The sequence below is a fragment of the Balaenoptera borealis genome (assembly GCF_965194805.1).
Source record: "Balaenoptera borealis genome assembly, chromosome: 6".
Lineage (NCBI taxonomy): Eukaryota > Metazoa > Chordata > Mammalia > Artiodactyla > Balaenopteridae > Balaenoptera > Balaenoptera borealis.
The window spans coordinates 64,398,757-64,421,197 of NC_138863.1; the positions used below are offsets into that span (position 1 = coordinate 64,398,757).

Sequence of the window (22,441 nt, forward strand, 5' to 3'; positions counted from 1 at the left end):
AGTAGCTGGCTACATGATATGTGATATTGCAGCAGATTGACTACAGAGGCAAATATAAGAATCCAGCTACCTGAAGACAGACATTACAGAGGTTTACAAAAAATAGAAAACAATGCATTCTTTTCACTGATTTTTCTTTTGGAAAGTAAAATAATTTTACGTAAAAAAAATTTTTGGACATTAACATGTGATGGGCTGATTATTTTCATTTTCAAGTGAATTAATAAATATTTTAAAACTTATCAGTTTTAATTCCTAATACAGTAAATATTGATAGATACAGCCGACATAAACAAAAGTCCCTTAGGGGTCCTTGATACTTTTTAAGAATGTAAAAGAGTCCTAAGACCAAAAAGTTTGAGAACTGCCGATAGATATGAAAACACTGTGTAATGTGTGGTGACATTGTAGTTTATTAAGAAAATTCAGGCAACATGCAGACAGCCCTTCCGGTGCAGGCACTGGTTGTTGTTCATGGCCCACTCCACCTCCAGGTCAGGCTTGCTTTGCCTGGGGTCCAAGATGATCTCTGAACCATCTACAGTTGCCTGCAATTTCATGCGTTGGTCATGTGTCTGCTTTTTTAGTGGGAGCATTCACAGTTTTCACAGTTTTCAGATTCTCAGAAGGTCCTGAAAGAAGCACAGCTATAGGAATTACTAATGTCCGCTAGTTCCCATTCTGTCTTCGAGAGGAGTAGCAATAAAGTCGTGGTGCGGACACCCTAGAGGAGATGCCGAGGTTCCAGGCTCTCATGTAGGTAGCCTGGGCTTGGTTGTCTCTGGAGTTCCTGACCCTTTACCTCTCTGGTTGTGGAAGGTATTAGACTTGGGTCAGCTTCTCTAGGCACTGGGAGAAGGGCTTTCTCTCAGTTGGTACCATGCCTTTGTCATCGTTCTGGACCTCCTCACACTTGGTGTCGTAGGATGTGGTAGGACATAAAGAACCACCATCAGGCTATGGTCCAAAAAGGGCCCATAGACTGACGTCATCAAGATTCGGGCACTGTACCTAGAGACCAGAAGATATTACCAGAGTTTTAGAGTAGCACACTGGAGTATCAAAGGGTTTGATCAGACTCTCCTGGCACCGGAAGGAGGATGTTCAGGGCTTGGTATTCAGACCATCTCTGTCTCTGTCTCTGGCACTCTTGGCAGCTGAGCAAAGAGTTGAATGCATACAGAAATGACTATTTCATGTGTCCTACTGCAGTTTCTTAAAAGTTTTTTCTTTTTAATTAACTTTAATTCTAGCATCTGTCAAGAGTTACTCATAATATTTTAGTGTTCTTATGAGAAAATAAAACCATTCTAATTATAACTCACTGGCCCTTACGATTATGTCTTGAAATTAATATGAATGGAAAACTCATATCTTAGATACTTATTTGTTCCATATTTCCCCAGTGTCATTTGATATTTTGATTGAACGTACATATATGTGTCTATTGTAGTTTTATGTAAGCATTTTAAATTTCTTAAAAATTTTATATATTCAGTGGGCTATTTCATAACATTCAGAGGTCCCCCTCTATTTATTTAGATAAAATTTTTAACAACAAAATACACACCTTATTCTGGACATTTTTGTTGTATGATTTAATGTATAGTGCTGTCGTGAAGTTTATCGCTAAGGCTATCTTCCTTGTTTGTTTCACTTTTAAAAATAATTCGAGGGGACTTCCCTGGTGGTACAGTGGTTAAGACTTCGTCTTCCAATGCAGGGGGTGTGGGTTCGATCCCTGGTCAGGGAACTAAGATCCCACAGGCTTCACGGCCAAAAAACCAAAACAAAAAACAGAAGCAGTAGTGTGACAAATTCAATAAAAACTTTAAAAATGGTCCACATCAAAAAAAAAAAAAATTAAAAAAAAAAATTTGATACAATACTATTTTCCCAGGAAAAATATGAAAAATGTATTGAATACTATTTATGCTAGACTAAAAGCTTCTGAAATTTTTAATTATGGAATTAAATTTAAGGTTACTGATTTAGTGTAGATTTTATAAAAGGAGCATTTAGTTTTGGAATTTTGTGATACAGTCATGTTTGTATAAGGTAAATTCAATCAGTTAAACAATATCTCCCTTTATTATTGTCATAACTGCCTCTTCCAGTGGAGGAAGTATTTAGAAGTAACCCAAAACTATTAAATGCTATCTATATGTCAGTAGCATCTTGTAAAAATTGGAATGCATTTAGTTTGGTTAAACTTTGCTTCGTTAGATTTTAATGTGCTATTTGTTATGTATTTCAGGAACTCCAGAAAGGAACTTAATGATATACGATTTGAGTTTACTCCAGGAAGAGGTAAGTTTTCATTGAAATTATCATTTTATTGCTACCAAGAGCATTTCAGAAATTGATTACAAGCATGTGGTTATAATTTGCTATTCAAAAATGTGTTCTCTAAAAACAAAGGAGGGAAGGAAGGAAGAAAGGAAGGATTTGTAGTAATTGTGGGGAATCCAAACCGAACCCACTACTGACTGCATGAATTCCAGGGACACGTGCTGCACAGAATATACGCACTTATAAATTAGATCTATTAGCTCGACCATGAAAAGAAGTGCTGGCGTGGTGATGCAGGGCCACACATTATGATGAGTGTGATGAGACGCGCATAGCAGTCTTAATTAGGGTTGAGCAACAAACAACATCAGACCAAAAGGTAGCATACTCTGCCTCTCTGTTGTCGGTTCAGATTACACGAAGCCTGTGCTGAGGAGTATCTGGGCCTCTACTTACTGCAGGCACCGCTAGGAAACTTGGTAGGAACAGTGCTAGTCTTGCAGCCAAATATAATTTTAGTATTTTTTTTTTATCAGTATTTCTTCTAGATTTTTTTTTTTTAGCTATTTTAAGTTTATTCTTTTTTTTTAAATTAATTAATTAATTTTATTTATTTATTTTTGTCTGCATTGGGTCTTTGTTGCTGTGCGTGGGCTTTCTCTAGTTGCGGCAAGCGGGGGCTACTCTTTGTTGCAGTGTGCAGGCTTCTCATTGCAGTGGCTTCTCTTGTTGCGGAGCATGGGCTCTAGGCATGCAGGCCTCAGGAGTTGTGGCACACGGGCTCAGTAGTTGTGGCTCGCGGGCTCTAGAGTGCAGGCTCAGTAGTTGTGGTGCACGGGCTTAGTTGCTCCGTGGCATGTGGGATCTTCCCGGACCGGGGCTTGAACCCGTCCGTGTCCCCTGCATTGGCAGGCGGATTCTCAACCACTGCGCCACCAGGGAAGCCCAATTTTAGTATTTTGAGTAGTTATTAAAAGAGTTTCAAGGCTAGACTGGTTGCTCTTTTAGCGCCTGGATGCCTGGGAAGTCATCGAGCCATGTCCTGTTTCTTGGTGTCTCTAGCACCTGGCAGGTGCCTGGTATGCAGGAGAATCTCCAGTCACTTTGCTTAATTATTGGATACAGGCTTTGGAGATCACAGCATCAGTTGTTAAACAAAAATTGCTCTTTGCTCTCTTTAGTTCATAACCAAAACAATCTGGAGAAGTGAAAATCAGATGCTAATGCTAAGACTGGAGCTGTTCGCCTTGATCTCTGGTTTCAGACTTTTATGTACATGAAAACAGCCTCGATGTCTCATTAGTCTTATACATTTGAACGTATTAATATATGTAAGCTAATAACATTCTGTAATTATTTTATGTATTAGAATTCCAAGTAAATTTTTATTCGATTAAATAAATTGTATTTGCTAAAATTTTGAAAACCTGAAACTTTCTAGCTTGATAGCTAGTCAGTCAGTTAACTGCTTGACCTCCCTGCTGTTATCAACTGTAAGAAGACAAAAACTCAAATGCTTACAGGAGCCAAAGTGAATGGTGGGAACTTCAGAAAACCAGAGAGTTCTGTCTAAATACATTCAGGTTCAGTGCCCAAACAAAGTATGTTCCTGGGCCATAGGTGGTCAGTCATAGATTCATTGGCCCTGATGTCTAGTCCCCTGTAAACACAAAGATTTCATGATTTCCAGTATATTTGAATTAAACATATCTTTTTACAAAAGAAATGTGAATAAGGCCCTAGTGAATTTGCTAACTGATCTTTCTTTCTGGGGGCAGTCTTTGACAATTTAGAGTCAGTCTGTGAAATTGAACAGCTGCCGGTTGCTGTTATCAAAAAGCTGTTTTGTCATAATATAAAGATACTGAGCAGCCAATACTGTAATAAAACCTAGCAATTATATAATAAATGTTTCAAGTGTAGTAAGTAAAAGAATTCTTATTTTAAGGGTTTTTTTTTCATCTGATTGTTTAAGATTGACAGTGGCAATAAGAGTCAATTTTAATTTCAAAGGTACCAAAGAAATGAATTTCTGAGTTGAGGATTGCTGAGGATAAGATGGCCTTATCAGCGTTACCTGGCCCTTTGTGCTAGCTTTGGCAGCCTCATTTGCCATGGTTAGATTCAGAGTCTCTGCTTTTGTTGCCCAGACAGAAACCATAGTGCTGGCTTCCTGATGATAGCTGACCTTCCCTGGGGAACGAGCACAGCCGTTTAGTTTCAGAAACACCATAGCTATGTCACTGCACCTCTGTGATTACCGACGCTGTCTGCATTTGAGATGTTGTTTGCACTCGATCTGTGCATGCATACCGTGTGTACTATGTCTCTGGTGTATACACACATAAATATATACGTCATTGAGTGTATAATATGAACATATCAAATATTCTGTCGTCATTTGAGGGCAAGCCCTTTGTGTTTACTGTGTTGCTGTAATGATCTAGAAAGCAGAGCGTACGTGATTATTTATGATTATTTAACCCGTTTACACATTAGGAATGTCAAGCAGCTTAAAGAAAAATAAATTACCAATTACCTTCAAGTTTTTTTTCTAAACTATTAATGATATGTTACTTAACATGCATGAAAAATAACTGCTTAATGGCACACACACAAACAAGGAATACTTCCATTTTTGACCAACCAGCACAACCCTTTTGCTATTTTAATATGACTCATTTGGTACCCAAGAGTCCTGAAAATAGTCAGAGATGCTGTACACTTTGATCATTTGGGAACATTAATTTGCTTCCGTACTGCTTTAGTGCTAGCCCTCAATGTGACTTTGTTGATTATTCCATTTTCAACTACTTTCTTTGATTATAGCTCCTTACTCAAGTGTAAGATCTTACTGATACTTTAGAGATGGTGGTAACACATCCAGTTGCTTTAACAGAAGATCAGTCAGTAGAAGAGTAACCACTGACTACTCTGTGCCCGGCGTCTACGAGGCAGGCACTTGAATTCAATAGGCTTCTTTTCCTGAAGTTTCTAGTGGCATCCAGGAAGATGGTGATTGTGAGGCTGAATGTCCTAGCTGACCTTTTAAAGCTACATCATTTTCAGAGTAGAGCCTTTCATTATGCTACCCTGGGTTCCGTGCTATGAGAGGTTTTATCTCTGAGAGAATTTTATAAGGTGTTTCTTGTACTTCTAACAGTAAGGACAAGGCCCAAGATAAGCCCACCTTTTATGGAATTTCATTGTTTAGTAAGATTCCTATGTTTTTCTTTTCCATTTCCTTCATTCCATTTCACTGAATGAGTAAAATGATAGAATACCACAGTTTCTCTGAAAGTACAAAGAATATATATCAGCTCTCAAATTTTCATTGGAGATTTAGGAAATAGGGCCACGTATGAGAGGGAGAAAGAGCACAAGGGTGTGAGGAGCATTTCACATGATCTTTGGCTGCCTCATCATCTTCAATTACCATTTGTTGAGTAATTACTATGAGTCAGACACTGGGCTAATAAGCACATTAAAGCCCAGTGTGAAAGATAATTGTACCTTCAACGACGTGCTCATACAGGCACGCACGTGCGCACACACACACACACACACACACTTGAGGCCACTTACATAATCACCACATGTGAAACACAGATTAAGCAGAGAAACCCAGTCTGTGTTGAGGGCAGGCTTTGGCATAGCAAACTGCAATTCAGTTTAGGTGCTTGTTTGATTCAGGAGCTATGCTTTCCCAGTTTCTTCTTATCCAGCTCTAGTACTGGCTATTTGTGAGACTATCAGGCCGCCATGGAGACCATGTCATCTCCCTTGTGAAAACATAGGGGTTCATCGTGGTTCTTTGAGCACATGGCAATTTATCAATTTCCCTTTACAAAGTCTTCAAACAGACTTCTCACTATTATCGTGTTCGTGTATGACCTCTCAGTTAAGTAATTTCAGTTATATTCACTTGCTACAGCCTGTTCAGTCCCATCTTTATGAGATTGCTAACTCCTGTCACTTATCATTGAGAAACTACATTCTTTTATCCAACCACATTTTCTAAGAGAATGAGTCTGTTGCTATCAAATGATCAATGTCATGTTAAAGGATTTTCTTAATAGCATAAATTTAAATAGCTCATCTTAACAGTCCAACAAGCTCATAGGCTGTTTGTACCAAGTATGAGGTTGCATCAAATGCTACATCTTCAACCTTTGCCATAAATTCTAACTCAGTGGCTACTAATGATAGAAAAGGATTGATGGTGGCTGGAGTTTACCTTGGCAAGAAAGAAAAGCAGTGTTCATAGGGAACAGTTATGAGCTAACTTCTAGAGGTGCATTTGAGAATAATTCAGATAGTAGACAAAGGGTAATAGTTTTTTGGTTCAACAAAAATGAAACAATAAGTTTGTATAACTTCTGTTGAATAAAGAGCAAAGGATGCAAATTGTACGTGGCAAATGTATTTCACATTGCTTCTGATTTTTCCTCCTGATAGAATCTGAATTATTGAATTGAAACACACATGGATGATTTTTCTAAATGAAAAATATATATTTTACATTGTACTGGATTATTGGTTTTTACTGTATGGTTACTGATACACCTTCATTTCACGTTTGGGCAGATACGGCAGATGGCGTTTCTCAGGAGCTCTTCTCTGCTGGCTTAGTCGATGGTCATGATGTAGTTATAGGTAAGTCACTTTTTAATGCATGTAGTGTCATTTTGTTGATACATCAAATGGAAATGCACTTAGAAACAAAAGTTTTCATAAAGGAATAATTTACTCTGTGAATTTCTGAAAATTTCTTGAATTCTTATCTTTTATGTGAAATAAGTATATTTAAGAGTCATATTTAACTTCCTGTTTCAAAAGCTCTTAATGTAATTCTGTCCCTTTTGTCTGGACGTGATTTATCCAATGTAGAACGTCACTTATTGGAGATAAAACAAAGAACCTAGAAGACCGAAACGTCCATGACATAGCAAACCCAAGATACTATAAATTCCGTGCAGCAAAGTATGGGAACTTCTGAGGTCCTTTCTCTGAGTTTCTCTATTCTTTTTCCTAGCTCTTAGCAAGGTTCATTCATTATAAAGTTTTAAGGTTGGCTAGGACTTAACGATCATTCAGGCCAGTTCTACCATTGTGTAGACGAGGAAGCGAATTCCTAAAGTGATTCAGTGGTTTGTCCAGGGCCATGCAGCTGGGCTGTGGCAGAATCACCACACTTTGAGACTGTGGCTCTTTCTACTACTTTTAGAATCAAGAAAAAGCTGCGTGGAAATAGGGGAGCCTGCTAGCTCTAGGCATGCTGATAGGAGCAAGAAATTACTGCTGGCCAGGCGAGGCAGGAAAGCTGTAAGAGGCAGACAGTGTCATCTAAGAAAAAGCATAGCCTGATTCTACCAAGGGTGAGGGTGAAGGGCTCCACACTCTTCAGCAAATTCTGAGTTTATGAAGATTTTATAATGTAGCCTATTACTGCATATTGGTAATGATGACCCTAAGTAATTACGATGAGTTAATATTAATGTTAATTATGACATTATATTCATTATATTGTTAATTACATATAATATAATTATAATAACACTATAATAGTATTATGATAAAACTTTCTTTAAAAATATTCAAATCAAAACCAATCCTTGAAATAGCTTGGGCCCCTTAAATGATATGTTTTAACTTTTAAAAAAATCACTTACTTGAAATAAATCCTTCCCCAGTAATACTGGAGTGTGTCACTAAGAGGGAGCTTGAGGTAGATATACTTACCCATCAGAATAGTTTGTTCTTAGAATCTCTATAATATACATCATTATAAAGTGAATTGTTTGGGCTTCCCTGGTGACGCAGTGGTTGAGAATCCGCCTGCCAATGCAGGGGACATGGGTTCAAGCCCTGGTCCGGGAGGATCCCACATGCCACGTAGCAACTAAGCCTGTGCGCCACAACTACTGAGCCTGTGCTCTAGAGCCCGCGAGCCACAACTACTGAGCCCATGTGCCACAACTACTGAGCCTGCTCTCTAGAGTCCACGCGCCACAACTGCTGAAGCCTGTGCACCTGGAGCCCATGCTCCGCAACAAGAGAAGCCACTGCAATGAGAAGCCCACGCACTGCAACGAAGAGTAGCCCCCGCTCGCCGCAACTAGAGAAAGCCTGTGCGCAGCAACGAAGACCCAATGCAGCCAAAAATAAATAAATAAATTTATTAAAAAGTAAATAAAGTGAATTGTTTATGTAAATAAGAGTAACGGGGTTTAGTGGGAGATTGGAATTCTGACTAAAGAATCAATATCTAATATGTTATTGGTATACAAATATTCATAAATGTAGATACAAAGATATCTTTGTAATTAGAAAAATGTAAGCTTTTCCCTATTAATTACACATGAAGTATACACATTGGCCTCACAAGGGAGCTCTGTTTCCTTTGCCAAGTGGTACATGTGTAAAGAGATATAGACATATTTTAAAGGAAAGTGACATACATCATGCACATGTACATACAGGTGTGTGTATATATTTCCTTGTATATTGTCTTTCATACTTTACTTTAAAACCTTGTGAGTTCCCATGGTCAGCTGAGTTCTTACCTCAGTTTTCTGATCAAATGTGAGGGGAAGTTGAGTAATAAGATGAATTCAACTTTGGCATCTATTGTGTCAATAAGTTCCATCTCAGAATTCTTTATGTTAACAGTTGATAAAGGTAGATTCTCTCATTTGAAAAAAATGAGCACATACGTCTGTGTCTTAGTTTACCTGAAGAAATAAGGAGAAAAGTTAATGGCTAGATCAAGATACCCTGTAAGGTACTGATATATTTTCCTTAAAGAGAGCTATACCCAAAGCAGCCAGACTTTAAAATTAATTAACAAATAAAAAATAATTTTAAAACACCCACTAATGTCTCCTATTTGGCAAAAAGTTGAGGAGCACATGGTCTTTTGATTTGAGGTCATCGTGGCAGGTGGTGGAGCAGGAAGAATAAAAGAGATTCGTGGAGAAGTATCAGGTCACGATGATCTTGCTTCAGGCCTACAGTCAAATTTAGTGTACTTCTTTTTTTGCCCCAGGCTCAGCTGAATCTAAACTAGAGGATTTTGGATTGTTGAGTTTTTTAAAAGTGGAAATTATGGCATAATTCATGTCCAGCTTATTGAGTGTGATTTAAATAACCAGAGAGCTCCTGTTTTTCTATGCTGTATTTATTCTTCCCCCAATTTTTCATTTTGCCTTTTTCCCCTTCTTAGAGCTGAAGTGTAGAGTGTTGGAGTGAGACTGAGCGTGTGCACTTGTTCCTTATCTAGCAGTACTGACCACGCCTCATAGGGACAGCGCACCTAAGAGTTACAATGTCTGCATATTTCATTTGATCATTACATCAATTCTATAAGGTAGAGAGGACAGGTTTTAATCAGTATTTTATGGACAAAAAAGGGAGATCAAAAGAAGTTTCTGGGTTATTATAACTTGTCATAGTCCCTGAACTTGGATCTTGTGACTCCAAGCCCAGAGCCTAATCCTGAACCTGACACTCTGTGTACAATTAATCCAATATCTTTAGCCTTGAAGAACGGACCTAGATAATTTTAACTGGTTTCGGTGTCTCCTGGAAAAAAAAAAAAAAAAGCTTGCCCTTATCTGTTTTTCCTGTATCAGTAGATGATTTATATTTTAAGTGTTGACTACTTGATAGACAGATGAAATGTGTTTAATTCTGTCCCCTCTAACCTATCTCAGCCCCTCCTGCATCACTTTACTTCCCTCTTTACTAGATTTGTCCCACCAGCACATGGACATGTTTTTGTCTCCCATTCTAAGGTCCTCTCTCTTTACTCCACCTCCCATTACAGCTACTTCTCTTCATCCCCTTACAACTAAAGTCCTCAAAAGAATTGCCCCTGATTTCAGTTCTTCTTCTACCACTGTCTCTTGAACCCACTCCAGTCAACTTCCTCACTCCACTCAGACTATTTTTTCCAAAGCCATATCTGGGGAAGGCACACTCTTGGTAGATAAAATGGCAAATGCAAAGATAGATGTGGCCAGAGCGGAGTGAGCAAGATGGAGGGAGAGAAGATACATGATCTGTGAATGACTGCATGCCACGCTCCTAAATCCAGTGGTTAATTCTCAGTGACCTGTCAGCAGCATTGGGCATAGTGGGCAATGCCCTGCTCCATAAGTGTTTTCATTTGGTTTTTTAAGACTCCATTCTCTCTTGGTTCTCCCACCTTACTTATGCTTCCTTCTTAGTCTTTTTTGTTCGTTCCTTCTCATCTCTCTGACCCAGAAATATTGACATGTCCAAGGACTCTTTCCCTGGATTTCTCCTCTTTTCTCTAGTCACTCACATCCTTGGTGATACCATCTGGTTTCATGGTATTAATGCCTTCCACTCTCTAACTCCCACATTTATATCTCCAGCACAGACCTATCCTTTGAATTCCAGACTCATATTCAGCCCTCTTTTTGGCATCTTCACACAGAAGGCTAATCACTATCCCAGGTTTAATTAACATCTCCAAGAACCAGCCTCTCTTGTTCCTCCCAATCTGCCCCTCCAGCAGCCTTGTACCCTAAGTTGATGTCAGCTCCATGTTTTCAGGTGCATAAGCCCGAAACCTAAGAGTTGTCCTTGACTTTTCTTTCTCTCATACTCAATATCCAGCCTATCTAAATGTACCCAAGACTCAGCCATTATTCACCATCTCCCATCCTGTTTCAAACCCCTCTCATCTCTCAGTTGAATTATTGCCTTCATCTGGTCACTGGTCTCCCTGCTTATGACTTTGCCTCCTTTCAGCCTATTCTCATCACAGCAGCCAGAGAGATCCAAGTAAAACATAAGTCAGATACAAAAGGCCACACATATTATGATTCCATGTATATGAAATGACCACAATATGCAAATCTGTAGAGTCAGAACGTAGAGTAGTGGTTGCCAGGGCCTGAGACGGACAGGGAAAAGGGGAGTGACTGCTTAGGGGTCTTGGGCTTCTCTTTGAAGTGCTGAAAACATTCTGGAATTAGAAGTGGTGATGGTTGTACAACCTTGTGACTATACTAAAAACCACTGAATTGTGCCCTTTAAAGGGGTGAGTTTTATGATATGTGAATTACATCTCAAGAAAAAAATGTGAGATCACATTAATGCTTTAAATAAAACTCTAATAGCTCTCCATCCCACATCTCAATGACTTACAATCCTCTATATGATCTGTCCCCTGTCATTTCTCATACCCTCCCTCTCTTTGGCTCTCCCTCTTCCCCATTTCACCCCAGCCACACTGGCTTTTATACTTGGGATGCTCCTTCCCCAGGTACACCTGGGTATCTCCTAGTGCTTAAATGCTGCCTCTCAAAGGGGCCTTCCCTGACCAGCCTACTTAGAATTGCAACCCGCCCCCAACTCTCTACCCCCATCCTTACTTAAGTACTTTACCTAGTCTCTCCCCATCTAATAGGCTATAGTTCATTTATTCATTTTTTAACTATATAGGATTTTCCCTAGCATAAGTTTCTTGAAGGCCAGGATTTTTGTTTTGTTAAGTGCTATTTTCCCAGTGCCCTAAACTGTACATTTCATATAGTAGCCACTCAGTAACTTGTTAGAGATAAACAAATACTACCTTGATATATAGAGATATCTCGTAACACTTTCTAAAGAAGGCTATTTTAAGTATAGGATTCAATTATTTTAAGAATCTTGCTTTCAAGAGTACAGAAATCGAATGGCATTTCACAAATATGAAATACATTCACTTGACAAAGTTTGCACCAAAAATAGTCCAGTTCAATTGAGAACATTGGCACGTAGAGGTCTGGGTGATTTCTTGTGTGTGTATTTTTTCAGTTTCCATAAAATAAAACAGCTAACATTTAAATAGATTTAAAAATCCTTTTTTTCCCACCAGAATTTCCTCTTGAATCAGAGTAAATGCTTAGGGCAATATAAAAAAACTGAATAAAGCAATAGTATATGTTATGGTTCAGTGAGTGTTATGACTTTTACTGTAATGTGGCAAACATAATGTTACAAAAAATTTTTCAGTATCCAGCTTCAGGGTAATCTGCCTTTAGTGCCAACCATCACAAAGCAGAATTTAGACTGAAGGAGCAGTTTAGTGACATGGAGTGATTGCTTTCTCACACAAGCAGAGCAGCACAGAAATTAAATGCAGCATTTGTAGACTGAAATCATAAACTCACTTCAGTTGTGCTTCAATGCAGCACTACCTTAGGCAAGAAACAGAAAATATATCTAGGCCTTGTGTAAATCAGAACTAAGAATGACAAGGCCTCCTGGGTGGGTGTTGGTTTAAAAAGTAAGTTAACTTTGCAAGATGCAAAACTTGATGCATGTATGAATTTGCTTCTCTTGCCTCGCTGGGCTGGCTGACAAATAGACCAGATCTGAGTCCTTGATCCAGTTGTTTCAAAGAGGGACCCCCAGTGAGGCAGCAGAGATACTTGGTCCCTTTGCCTCCTAGTTCAGAAACAGCCCATCAGAAGTTTTCTCAGCAGTAGAAGCAGAGAGGAGAGAAAATTAAAAACAAACTCATGTAGAAAAGAAAGCAAAAGTTCTGAATTCTCTTCACGCCTTATGCTGCATGATATTTTTGAGTCTCTGTTGAATGAGTGTTAGGACCTCAGCAGCAGAAGGAACGCTGCTGAGTGTTAAGCTAGCCAGTTACCTCTCCTCCTTCAATCTCCAAGGCCTGTTCCAGGGTCCAAGATTTGACAGTGAGTGAATGTGGGAGAGGAAGCCGCTTGGCAGCTGCCTTTTGAGAAAGTGCCTACTGACTGCTCTTTGCTGGGTTTTTACACCACCGTTTCCTGGCTTTGTAACAACAACATATGTCTTTTTTTTTTTTTTTTCCCTTTAAGTGGGTTGAGAGCCAGATGTTGGAATTTCTGTGTCCTGAGAAGGGATCTCTGTTTCTGCCTTTATTTATGCAATTTTCCTTTGAGGGATTTTGTGCCTAGGTAACTAGTTAGCATTGCCCTGGAAGCTAATATTAGCTATATATATTCCCATAAGCTCCCTCAGGGGACTTTTGGACATTCTGTTTATGTTCCTGGCATGCTCTTTTCCTGCACATGGAGAATCCTGTTCAAAACCTGTCTGCCCTCAAAGATTCACTGTAAATGCCACCTCCAGGAAGCCTTCTCTGATGCTCACCCCCTCCCTACCGAAATCTAGAGGACAGTTTTTTCTTGTCCTGAACACCAGAGAACTATTTTTACCTTTAGCAACATGTGTCTTTCATCCTGCTCTGCTCCTGGCGCCCACCTTCTCTGTGTGAGGAGGTTGAGCGCACCTTTAGGGCAAGGCCTGTTTTCTATTTTTTTGAATCTCTACCATCCTTGCCACACATAGGCACTTCAATATGTTTATGGATAAATGAATAATTTTAATTCCATTTGGGAAATTTAACACTGGAATAGTTCATGAATTGATGTCCTGGGCAACACAAATATTAATGCACCCTCTCAAAACTGAAGAGTAATTCACCATGATTGATTTCTCTCTCTCTCTCTCTGCCCACCTTCCCCTTCTTTCTCTCTTTCTTAAGAATTGACTATTCACATGACTTTTGAGTCTTGCCTCTTGGGTAGGAAATGTGGTTGGTCTCGAAGGCCTTCTGTCTTCCAGTGCTTGCTGGGGTTACAGTGTTTGTCTCAGAAGTATAGACTGTGAGATGGCCTGCATCAGAATCTTACCTTGGGTACGTATTTAAAATGCACGTTTCTTGATTCCAGCCTAGAGTTACAGAATCTGGAGTCTAGGGCATAGAGGGTGGAAATTTGCATTTTTAACAAGCATCCCAGGTGATTCTTAAACACAGTAGAATTTTGTGGCTACCTCTTCAGTTGTGCTTGTGGTAACCTTTGGAGACTGTTTTAGCTCATTTTATCATCTGTATCTCCTTTTCAATCTCACTAATCTCCTTTGCTTTTCTGCCTTGATTCTCTTCTCCCTTTAGGAGTCTCTTTTAAAACTGTGCCAGTTAACTTTTAAAAACTGTGTGTGTGTAAATGGTGTAGATGCGTGGAGGAGCCTCGTCGGTATAAATTTTTACCATAATGAGTCATTACAGTTTTATTAAAACTACTATTGCTGCTTGGGGTGCAGTAGATCCTCCAGGTGGCCTTCAGCTTTTATGTTTCTCTACAATGGCAACGTATCTTTAGGCTCCAAAGTACGCAAGCAACAGAATATTTGCTCGTTCATAAGCGTATGATTGGATGTGTGAAGTGCTTTGTTCCCCCAGCTATAGCCAGGGATATTTAAGTCTGTTGTGAGAGATCCAGGATTTATTGAGCAGCCGTGCATTTTTACAATGCAAGTCTTGGAAAAGAGTGAACATATTCTCTCTTACATTCAGTTCAGTGATTATGCTGTGATGTTTATTGATGTTGAAATTCAATGAAGGAGAACTTTCATTTAAAAATAGTGTCTCTATTAAGCAACTGTACTATGATTTTTAAATGGTGACAGACAATTTAAAAAAGGAAGAAAATTCGGTAAGCCCTTCCTGGGTTTAGACAGGCTTAGTGTTAGTTAAATGATGTCAATAAATACAGTCGAGTGATTCCTGATTAAAAGTTGTCAGTATGTTAAGTTTAATAGGCTAGGGAATTAGGGACTATAAGTGGCTTGGGAGAACTATACTGATTACTTTCCTTGTATATATTTACTAGAAATAAATGTGGAACAGTTTGATATGGCATAGGGTTGCCATTTTCAAAAATGTGCCACTGCCCATTTGATTGTAGCTCATTGCTCCTGGTTTTCCAAGTACCATTTCTTCTTTAAAAAATCCTTATTGAGGTATTAATGCCTAAGTAGGAAAATTTATTATTAATTTTAATATGAAAAAATAGTGTACAGAAATTATTTTAAAATATTTACAAGTGATAGGCTGGACCATCTAATATATATAAAAAGTGTACCATGCATTAGATGACTGACCATCTTAATCAGCATTTGTACTCTTTGGCAAGGTGGTAGAATCACAGTTTCGCTGTTTAAATATTTAAAGAGCTGTTGGCTCTGTCGAATGCTGGGAGCCAGGCCTGAATAAATATGCAAAGAGCGAGCACGTACACATACACACACTCAGCATTAATTTGGTCACAGACCTAAAAGTTAATATATTTTTTAAATTTGTTTAAGTGCAACAGGAAGAGAGAGACTGAAGTAAAATACAATTTTTGTTTTAACAAAGTATCATTTTTATAATCTTTTTGACCATACTCCTCCTGTCCCCCAAAATTCAAGGAAATTAAACATAAGTTTTCCTAGCAAACCAAATCAGAACCCCGAAAGAAGCTGCCTACTCCTATGATTGAACCCACTGCCAGCCTTAGCCACCCCCTCTGCTTACTTATCTGCAGATTCCAATGGAAAATGATTGACTATCCTGATAAGGGTTGGCAGACTTCTTGTTTACAAAGACATCTGATTTGGGGGGTGCGGGGGGGTGATTCAAAATTACCTTTCAAAATGTGGGCAAAGGTTATTTCCAGGAAGTTCTAAAAAGCATAAAATCTGTAATTTCCCCCAAAGGTGTTCTCAGTTTCTGTATTACATGATGATGAATCAGTACATCAGTAGACCACACTGTAAACTCTGAGTTTCTAATTAACTTTGTCACTTTTTATTTAGTTAGGAGTTGTGGATCCTCTTTAAAACCACTGATAAAGATAGACTCCAGTTAAGATGTGTGCTTAATTTCACTTAAGTGAAACAAGAGCTTGCTAGTGGATTAGTTTTAGACATCCACTGTCAGTCTTGCTTTTTTCAATTACTTTAAATTGTCCTGTTTTAATTTATGTTAATCTGTCTTGTAAGTCTAGAATCAGATACGCCTGAGGATTACATTCAATCCAGCCAAACTTTCTGACTGTAGTATTACAATAAACCCCAAATACCAATCCCTACTTGTACTGAGAATGTCTTTCTGGTGGAAGTAAAGTAGGTTTAATCTGGTGCAGAAAACCTAGTTTTCCTGATACTATATATTTTTCTAACACTACAAGTATATAGGATTTAAAGGAAGTGGCTCTTTTGCTGAACAATCTATTTCATTAGTAGATTGATCTGTTTGGGGCTGTAGTCGTGTGTGTGTGTGTTTACCCACTTCAGAAATCTCCGGCCCATGTGAATTTTAACTATTTCATCAATAGAACAATGTTGCAGATATAAGTAGATTCTTGTGCTTGTTAGTAGATTGACAAGCAGATCTCTTAATACCAAGCCAAATCTCTCTGCTGCATTTTTTACTCTATTAGTAAAAAAAAAAAGTCACTGCCTCCTGATTTCTTATATAACAGAAAATAAACTTGTGTATCCAATCAAGAACATTTTAAAGCCAAGAAAGAAAATTAGGTCAACATTTTTGACGAAATGTGGGCTTATTATCATTTTATTTTTGGCTTCATATCCAATTACACTCTTAACCTTGATCCTATACCTTGTATTTGGTTACCATTTTTTTAAAACAAAGAGTTCCTTCCTGCTGACTCTTAAGAATACCTTCTTCTTAATCCTGCACTACTTACGTTGCATCCAAAAGGTGTCTAAGAATGTTTCACCCCAGATTCATTTAAGACAAGGAGAGGCCTTGATTGGTCACATTCTAATAGACTGGGACACATGCCCATGTCTGATGAGCCATAGAACCACCCAGCAGGAATCTGTAGTCAGGATATCGTTTGAATAGCCCTGGGTGTAAACCCGCGGGCCTGGCTCGATGCCCCTTCTGGCCAGAGCACACTATGGCAGAAAGTGAAGAAGAGGCTGTCCATTAGACTTGGCAGACAGGTTTTGGTGATTTTTTTTAAAATTTTTGCCTAATTTTTTAATAGGCAAAGATTAATGCCTTAATCTTCACCCTTAGGGAACTTGGTCAGCCATGAGAAGATTGTTACTTGAAATAAGAACATCAAATTCACAGCATCTTTTCAGTAATAGGCCCCCAGGAGGTCTAATTTATAATAGATTTTGAGCCTCCTTACCAGTCTGTGATTGCTAGCCGGGTCTTGAGAAACTCAACGTGCTTGTGATCCTTTTCTTTACTGGATGGATGGATCTGGGGTCAGAATTCTACTGCCAGATCTCTGCACTTTCTAATCTGTCTGTGATATGCAGCGTCAGAAGGACAGGAAAGACTTCCAAATGGCTTCGGCAGTAGCCTTGTTTTCCTTCCCCGTGAGCTGACTGTTCATTCCTCACACAGGCTTCTCACTGTTTGGCTCCTAATTCTTGCAGCTGTCAGTGGAACTGACTGATAAGGTGAGAATGGCATACACTGGAAATCTGATATCTAACAGAAAGCTAGAATACAGGTGAGAGGACATGGCTTGGACAGCACAATTCTTGGGAAGCATAAAAATGCCAAAGGTTATCTGACTCATGGGATTCTTGGCCCCTGGCACAGTAGACCGGAGCTCTAAGGATTTCTTTAAAACTGAAAAGTTGGGGACTCTTCCTGGTGGCACAGTGGTTTAGAATCCGCCTGCCAATGCAGGGGACACGGGTTCGAGCCCTGGTCCGGGAAGATCCCACATGCCGCGGAGCAACTAAGCCCATGGCCACAACTACTGAGCCTGCGCTCTGAGAAGCCTGTGCACCACAAGGAAGAGTAGCCCCCGCTCTCCACAACTAGAGGAAGCGCGCACACAGCAATGAAGACCCCACGCAGCCAATAAATAAATAATTTAAAAACTAAAAACACTTGGAGTTTTAACAAAAAACAAAAAAATGAAAAGTTGGCTTTTTAATTTAGTGCTCATGAAAATAGTCATTAGGTGAGGAATGGGGATGAGAAATTAACTTGATTTTTTTTTTTCAGGATGGATTTTTTTTTTAACATCATAAATACAGAATTCTGCACTTGAAAGAACTCTTAACAGTGGCTTTACATGATTAATTTGCAATAATTAAATAGAACAGCTCAGGCTTGTTGGCGTAACCTGAAATATCCATGCAGTTCAGATGTCTGCAGACTAAATAGTTCTTAGCCAATAATAACAGATATTCCTCTGGGATATTACTGGGAGTCTCCAAAGGAATGTGTCCCAGGGGTTCTTGAATCGCTGTGTTAGTGCTGGTTACCATGTGGCAGGCTCATTGGCTCCCACTTGTTCCCTGCCCAAGAGACTCTTGAAGAAGCCTCCCCAGTGTCACCAGCCAGCATGAGGGCCTGAGTGCTCGCCTCAGGGGTGCTGCTTCCAGAAGGTCCCAGGGGGCTTCTTGTGATTCAGCCGGAGTGGTGGTTGCTCTCATGCAGAAGTGGGGAGAAGGGCCTTCTACCACACTGGTCATGCAGGCCCTGAAGCTGCCCTCCTTCATTTACTCAATAAGTAAAAAGCATCTCATCCACGCTGTGCTGGGCACACCAGGTGAACGGAAGAGGCAGGGTTCTCGTCCCCCATGAAGCCTCCAGTCCCACAGGAAAGGCAGACATTAAGTCAATACACAGGTAGAAGTGAAATTACAAATTGTGAGAAGTGTGCAGGAAAAACAATGTGCTACGGAGACAATAACAAATAGGGGGTGTCTGGGGGTGCTCCTCATTTAGATTCAAGAGCGGAGTGAGCCACTCTGAGGGAGAAATATTTGAGTGAAGTCCTGGATTTAGCCTGGCCACCCCGGGCAGACACACAGCCCGTGCCAAGATGATGAGCTTTGTAAAAGATGACCAGTGTGGCCAGAAGAGGTGAGCGAGGAGAGGGTGATAGGAAATAAAGCCAGGTAGGAGCGAGGGCTGGATAGTGTAGGAAATAAAGCCAGGTAGGAGCGAGGGCTGGATAGTGTAGGACCTTGTAAATAGCCACTAGTCATAACGCCTTTTGAATACTAAGTTCTAGTTGTTCAACTTTGATTGTCTCTACGTAGGTAAAGTAGAAATCTTGTGCCTTTCTTGCCTTTTTCCTATCAGGGCAAATAAATGCTTTCCTTTAGGCTCATTTACTCTGCCAGGGAATCTAAGTAAGCAGTTTACGAAAGCTTGGATCCCTTTGCTGCCTGAACTTGGTGCCCATTTGACCAAGGTGAGTAGGAACCACAGAAGGAAAGGACAGTAGCCCTGGAGAATTTGAGAAATAAAAACTGAATGGTGTTTCAACATTCTAGGTTCATTTAAGTTTGAGGGCATTAGAAAAGTGACTTGTGATTTATTGTTTGGGGATCAGGAGAATTTCAGAGATATCTTCCAGTAATTCTGAATCCAGTTATTCGATCAAAGGGAAATAAGGATTCCTAGAAAAGACAACACTTGGATATTAATTGCAGGCATTTTCTTTATATTAATTGTAACCAAAGGGCCTTCATGTATATTCCCAAAGAGGATGAAGTATATTTTCCATTTCATAATATTGCCTAATTCTCACACAGATTATGGAGTGGGCTAAGATAGTACTACACATACAGTAGAACTAGTATCATTATAATAGAGTACAGAAGACATAAAATATTCATGTTCATTGGGTTAAAGAAAACTTGCCACTTCAAGTCCATTAATTGCAGTTGAATTCAGCAAATTTTTTTTCAGGGACTAATACTCTAATTACCTAAAGTAGGCTTTCAGGTGGCCTCATGTTCAGAATGCAGGCATAGTAAATAACTTCTTGTTTAGCTAACCTTTGTCCTGGTAAACTGGCTATAGAGTTGTGACAGTGTTTTCTCACAGTGGTGATTTCTAGAGTGTTTATAAACTAGTAAAGCTGTCTGACAGTGCTGGTCATGCCTTTTTTACCCCCTCCCCTTTACTGGCTTTATTCTCTATGGAGTTCTTTCTAGGAAAAAAATCTTTTCAAACTTCTGAGAAGTAGAGGTAATAAAAACATTAAATGGCATAGAAATTACTATACAAGCTTCCAGGCTCCTTTAGCTGACATCTCCTATAATTATTTAAATAACCGATTTCAGATTGGTTATTGGTAAATTTGGGTAAAATCAAATTTTACATGTCTCTTGAGTGTCTGCTTTCCACAGTCCCTGCTTTTTGTGATTAAACTGATAAAACATTCTCCATCTTATTTCTTAGACTCTCCAGATCTGAAGCATATAGAGACCGTGTGGTGTAGGGAAGGGAGTAACCGCTTTCGAATTAGACAGATTCGAGTTCAGATCCCAGCTCTGTCAGTTATTACGTGTGACATTGGGAAGATAGTTCTTCTCTCTAGTCTTCAGTTTCTTCTTTACCCATAGAGGGACCCACTTAACTCGTAGAGCTGTTATGAGTGTTACTTGATTACGTGGAGAGGTTTGTGTGATAGCGGGCCCACAGAGGCACTCAGTAAGTTCTTTCCTCTTTCTATTTTGGAGTGAATTCATCTGGCCTCCTATCCACTATGATACTTCTTCTGTGAAATGCCAGTCAGAGAATGTAAGGCAGCCCTGCGGTTTCCCAGAATAGGATGGGAGTTCCTTGGCGGGGGCTGGAGGTAGAAACTCCGCTTTGGGAAGAATGACCGAAACACTGTGGTCTACATAGGGTTTATGAGAGTCACTGTTAGTCACCTCTGCCGCCTCTGTGCTAGCACTGGGAGTTACCTTCCCCCGTTAGTGCTCCGGCCCAAGCAGTGCTGGAAAGTGGTGTAAAGACAACAAAATGAACAGAGACACGCAGGAACAGGCAACTAGATAACTGGTCCTACCCAGTTGTTTCCTGGAGGTCAGCCTGGTGTGTGACCCTCAGGACACCTCCTTGTTTAGTTTTCTGCCTGTTTCCCTGTGACTGAAGTTTCTCTTTCCTCCTGCCTGGGAAGACGTCACACACATGTGTACTGGGTGGCCTAAGAAGACAGGTCCAGAGATAAATGTGAATTCCCTTGTCTCCCTGAAGCTTGCCTTTGAGCTCTACTTCCACAGCCGTGAGCTGCCTCTTTCTCCATCACCTTTTGAGTTACAGTTCCTTCACCAAAGACCTACCTCTTTCTCTGAACTTGGCGGCAGGAATGTCCACCAGCTTCAGGGGGAGTTTACACGCCTGCCTCAAGGAAACTCACACTGCTTTCTCACAGGCGTGCGGCGGCGCTCATCAGCCTCAGCAGGACAGCCCAAACAGAAGACGGTGCAATAAGCCTAATATTTCTGCAGAAGAATAGCCAACCTCCATGAACTTGACCCGCTGAATTAAGTGGTGCTCGCAGTTCCCTTTGTAAAATGCACTAGTGATGCCCAGGGCGTGCTGGCTGCTCGCTGCTGGGAGATGACACTCTAGTCTGTCCCCCCAGCGCCACCCCCATGTCAGCTCCCACCAGGGAAGGTCCATGTTTAACAAGAGTTTGTTCCCACATTTGTTTATGCAGGTTTACTTCTTATTAAAATTATATCATTTAAATGAGTGATAAAAGATTAGTTCCAAGAGTGAGTTGTTTGTTCAAAAAAACAAGTGGGATGCTCGGGGAAATCTATTAATAAAGGCACATTGTTACCTATATGGGAAAAGAATCTAAAAAAGAGTGGATATATGTATATGTATAACTGATTCACTTTGCTCTACACCAGAAACTAATACAACCTTGTAAATCAACTATACCCCAATAAAAATTATTTTTTAAAAAGGCAAATTGTTGGGACTTCCCTGGTGGTCCAGTGGTAAAGAATCCGCCGTCCGATGCAGGGGACGCGGGTTCGATCCCTGGTCGGGGAACTAAGATTCCACATGCCTCGGGGCAACTAAGCCCACGCACCACCACTACTGAGCTCACGCGCCTCAAAGAGAGAGCCTGCGTGCCGCAAACTACAGAGCCCACACTCCCTGGAACCTGCACGCCACAACTAGAGAGAGAAAGCCCACACACCACAACTGGAGAGAAGCCCGTGCGCTGCAGCTAGAGAGAAGCCCAAGCAGACCGCACGCCGTACGAAGAAGATCCCGCATGCCTCAACAAAGATCCCGTGTGCCACAACTAAGACCCGATGCAGCCAAAAAAAGGAAAATAAATAAATAAATATTTTTAGAAAAAACAAAAAACAATTCATTAAGAAAAAAGACAAATTGTTAAACACAAACTGTTATTAAATTTGGTATAAAAAAGATAATTGTAAAAAAAAGAGATTTTTAAGATCTAGGATTTTTTAAATGGCCTTGACCCTACATCACGATATTGGTAAAGGAGTGTACATTAATGTGATTTAAGTTAAAACATTAATT

At 39.9% G+C, this 22,441-nt stretch overlaps 1 protein-coding gene and 1 long non-coding RNA gene across 6 annotated transcripts in view; both read left to right on the top strand.

The window, feature by feature from the left end:
• The window catches only part of STK39 (serine/threonine kinase 39), a 303,091-nt gene that overhangs the window by 243,728 nt on the left and 36,922 nt on the right, over positions 1-22,441 (top strand). For all 5 annotated transcript variants that reach the window (XM_082396842.1, XM_082396844.1, XM_082396841.1 and 2 more), the window contains 2 exons: positions 2,258-2,310; positions 6,880-6,948. In XM_082396842.1, the coding sequence (XP_082252968.1) occupies positions 2,258-2,310; positions 6,880-6,948 (122 nt within the window). The remainder of the gene's footprint in view (positions 1-2,257; positions 2,311-6,879; positions 6,949-22,441) is intronic.
• On the top strand, positions 6,955-21,854 carry LOC309630996. Its single transcript, XR_014245992.1, has 2 exons — positions 6,955-19,032; positions 19,072-21,854. It is a non-coding gene; the product is annotated as an uncharacterized lncRNA (long non-coding RNA).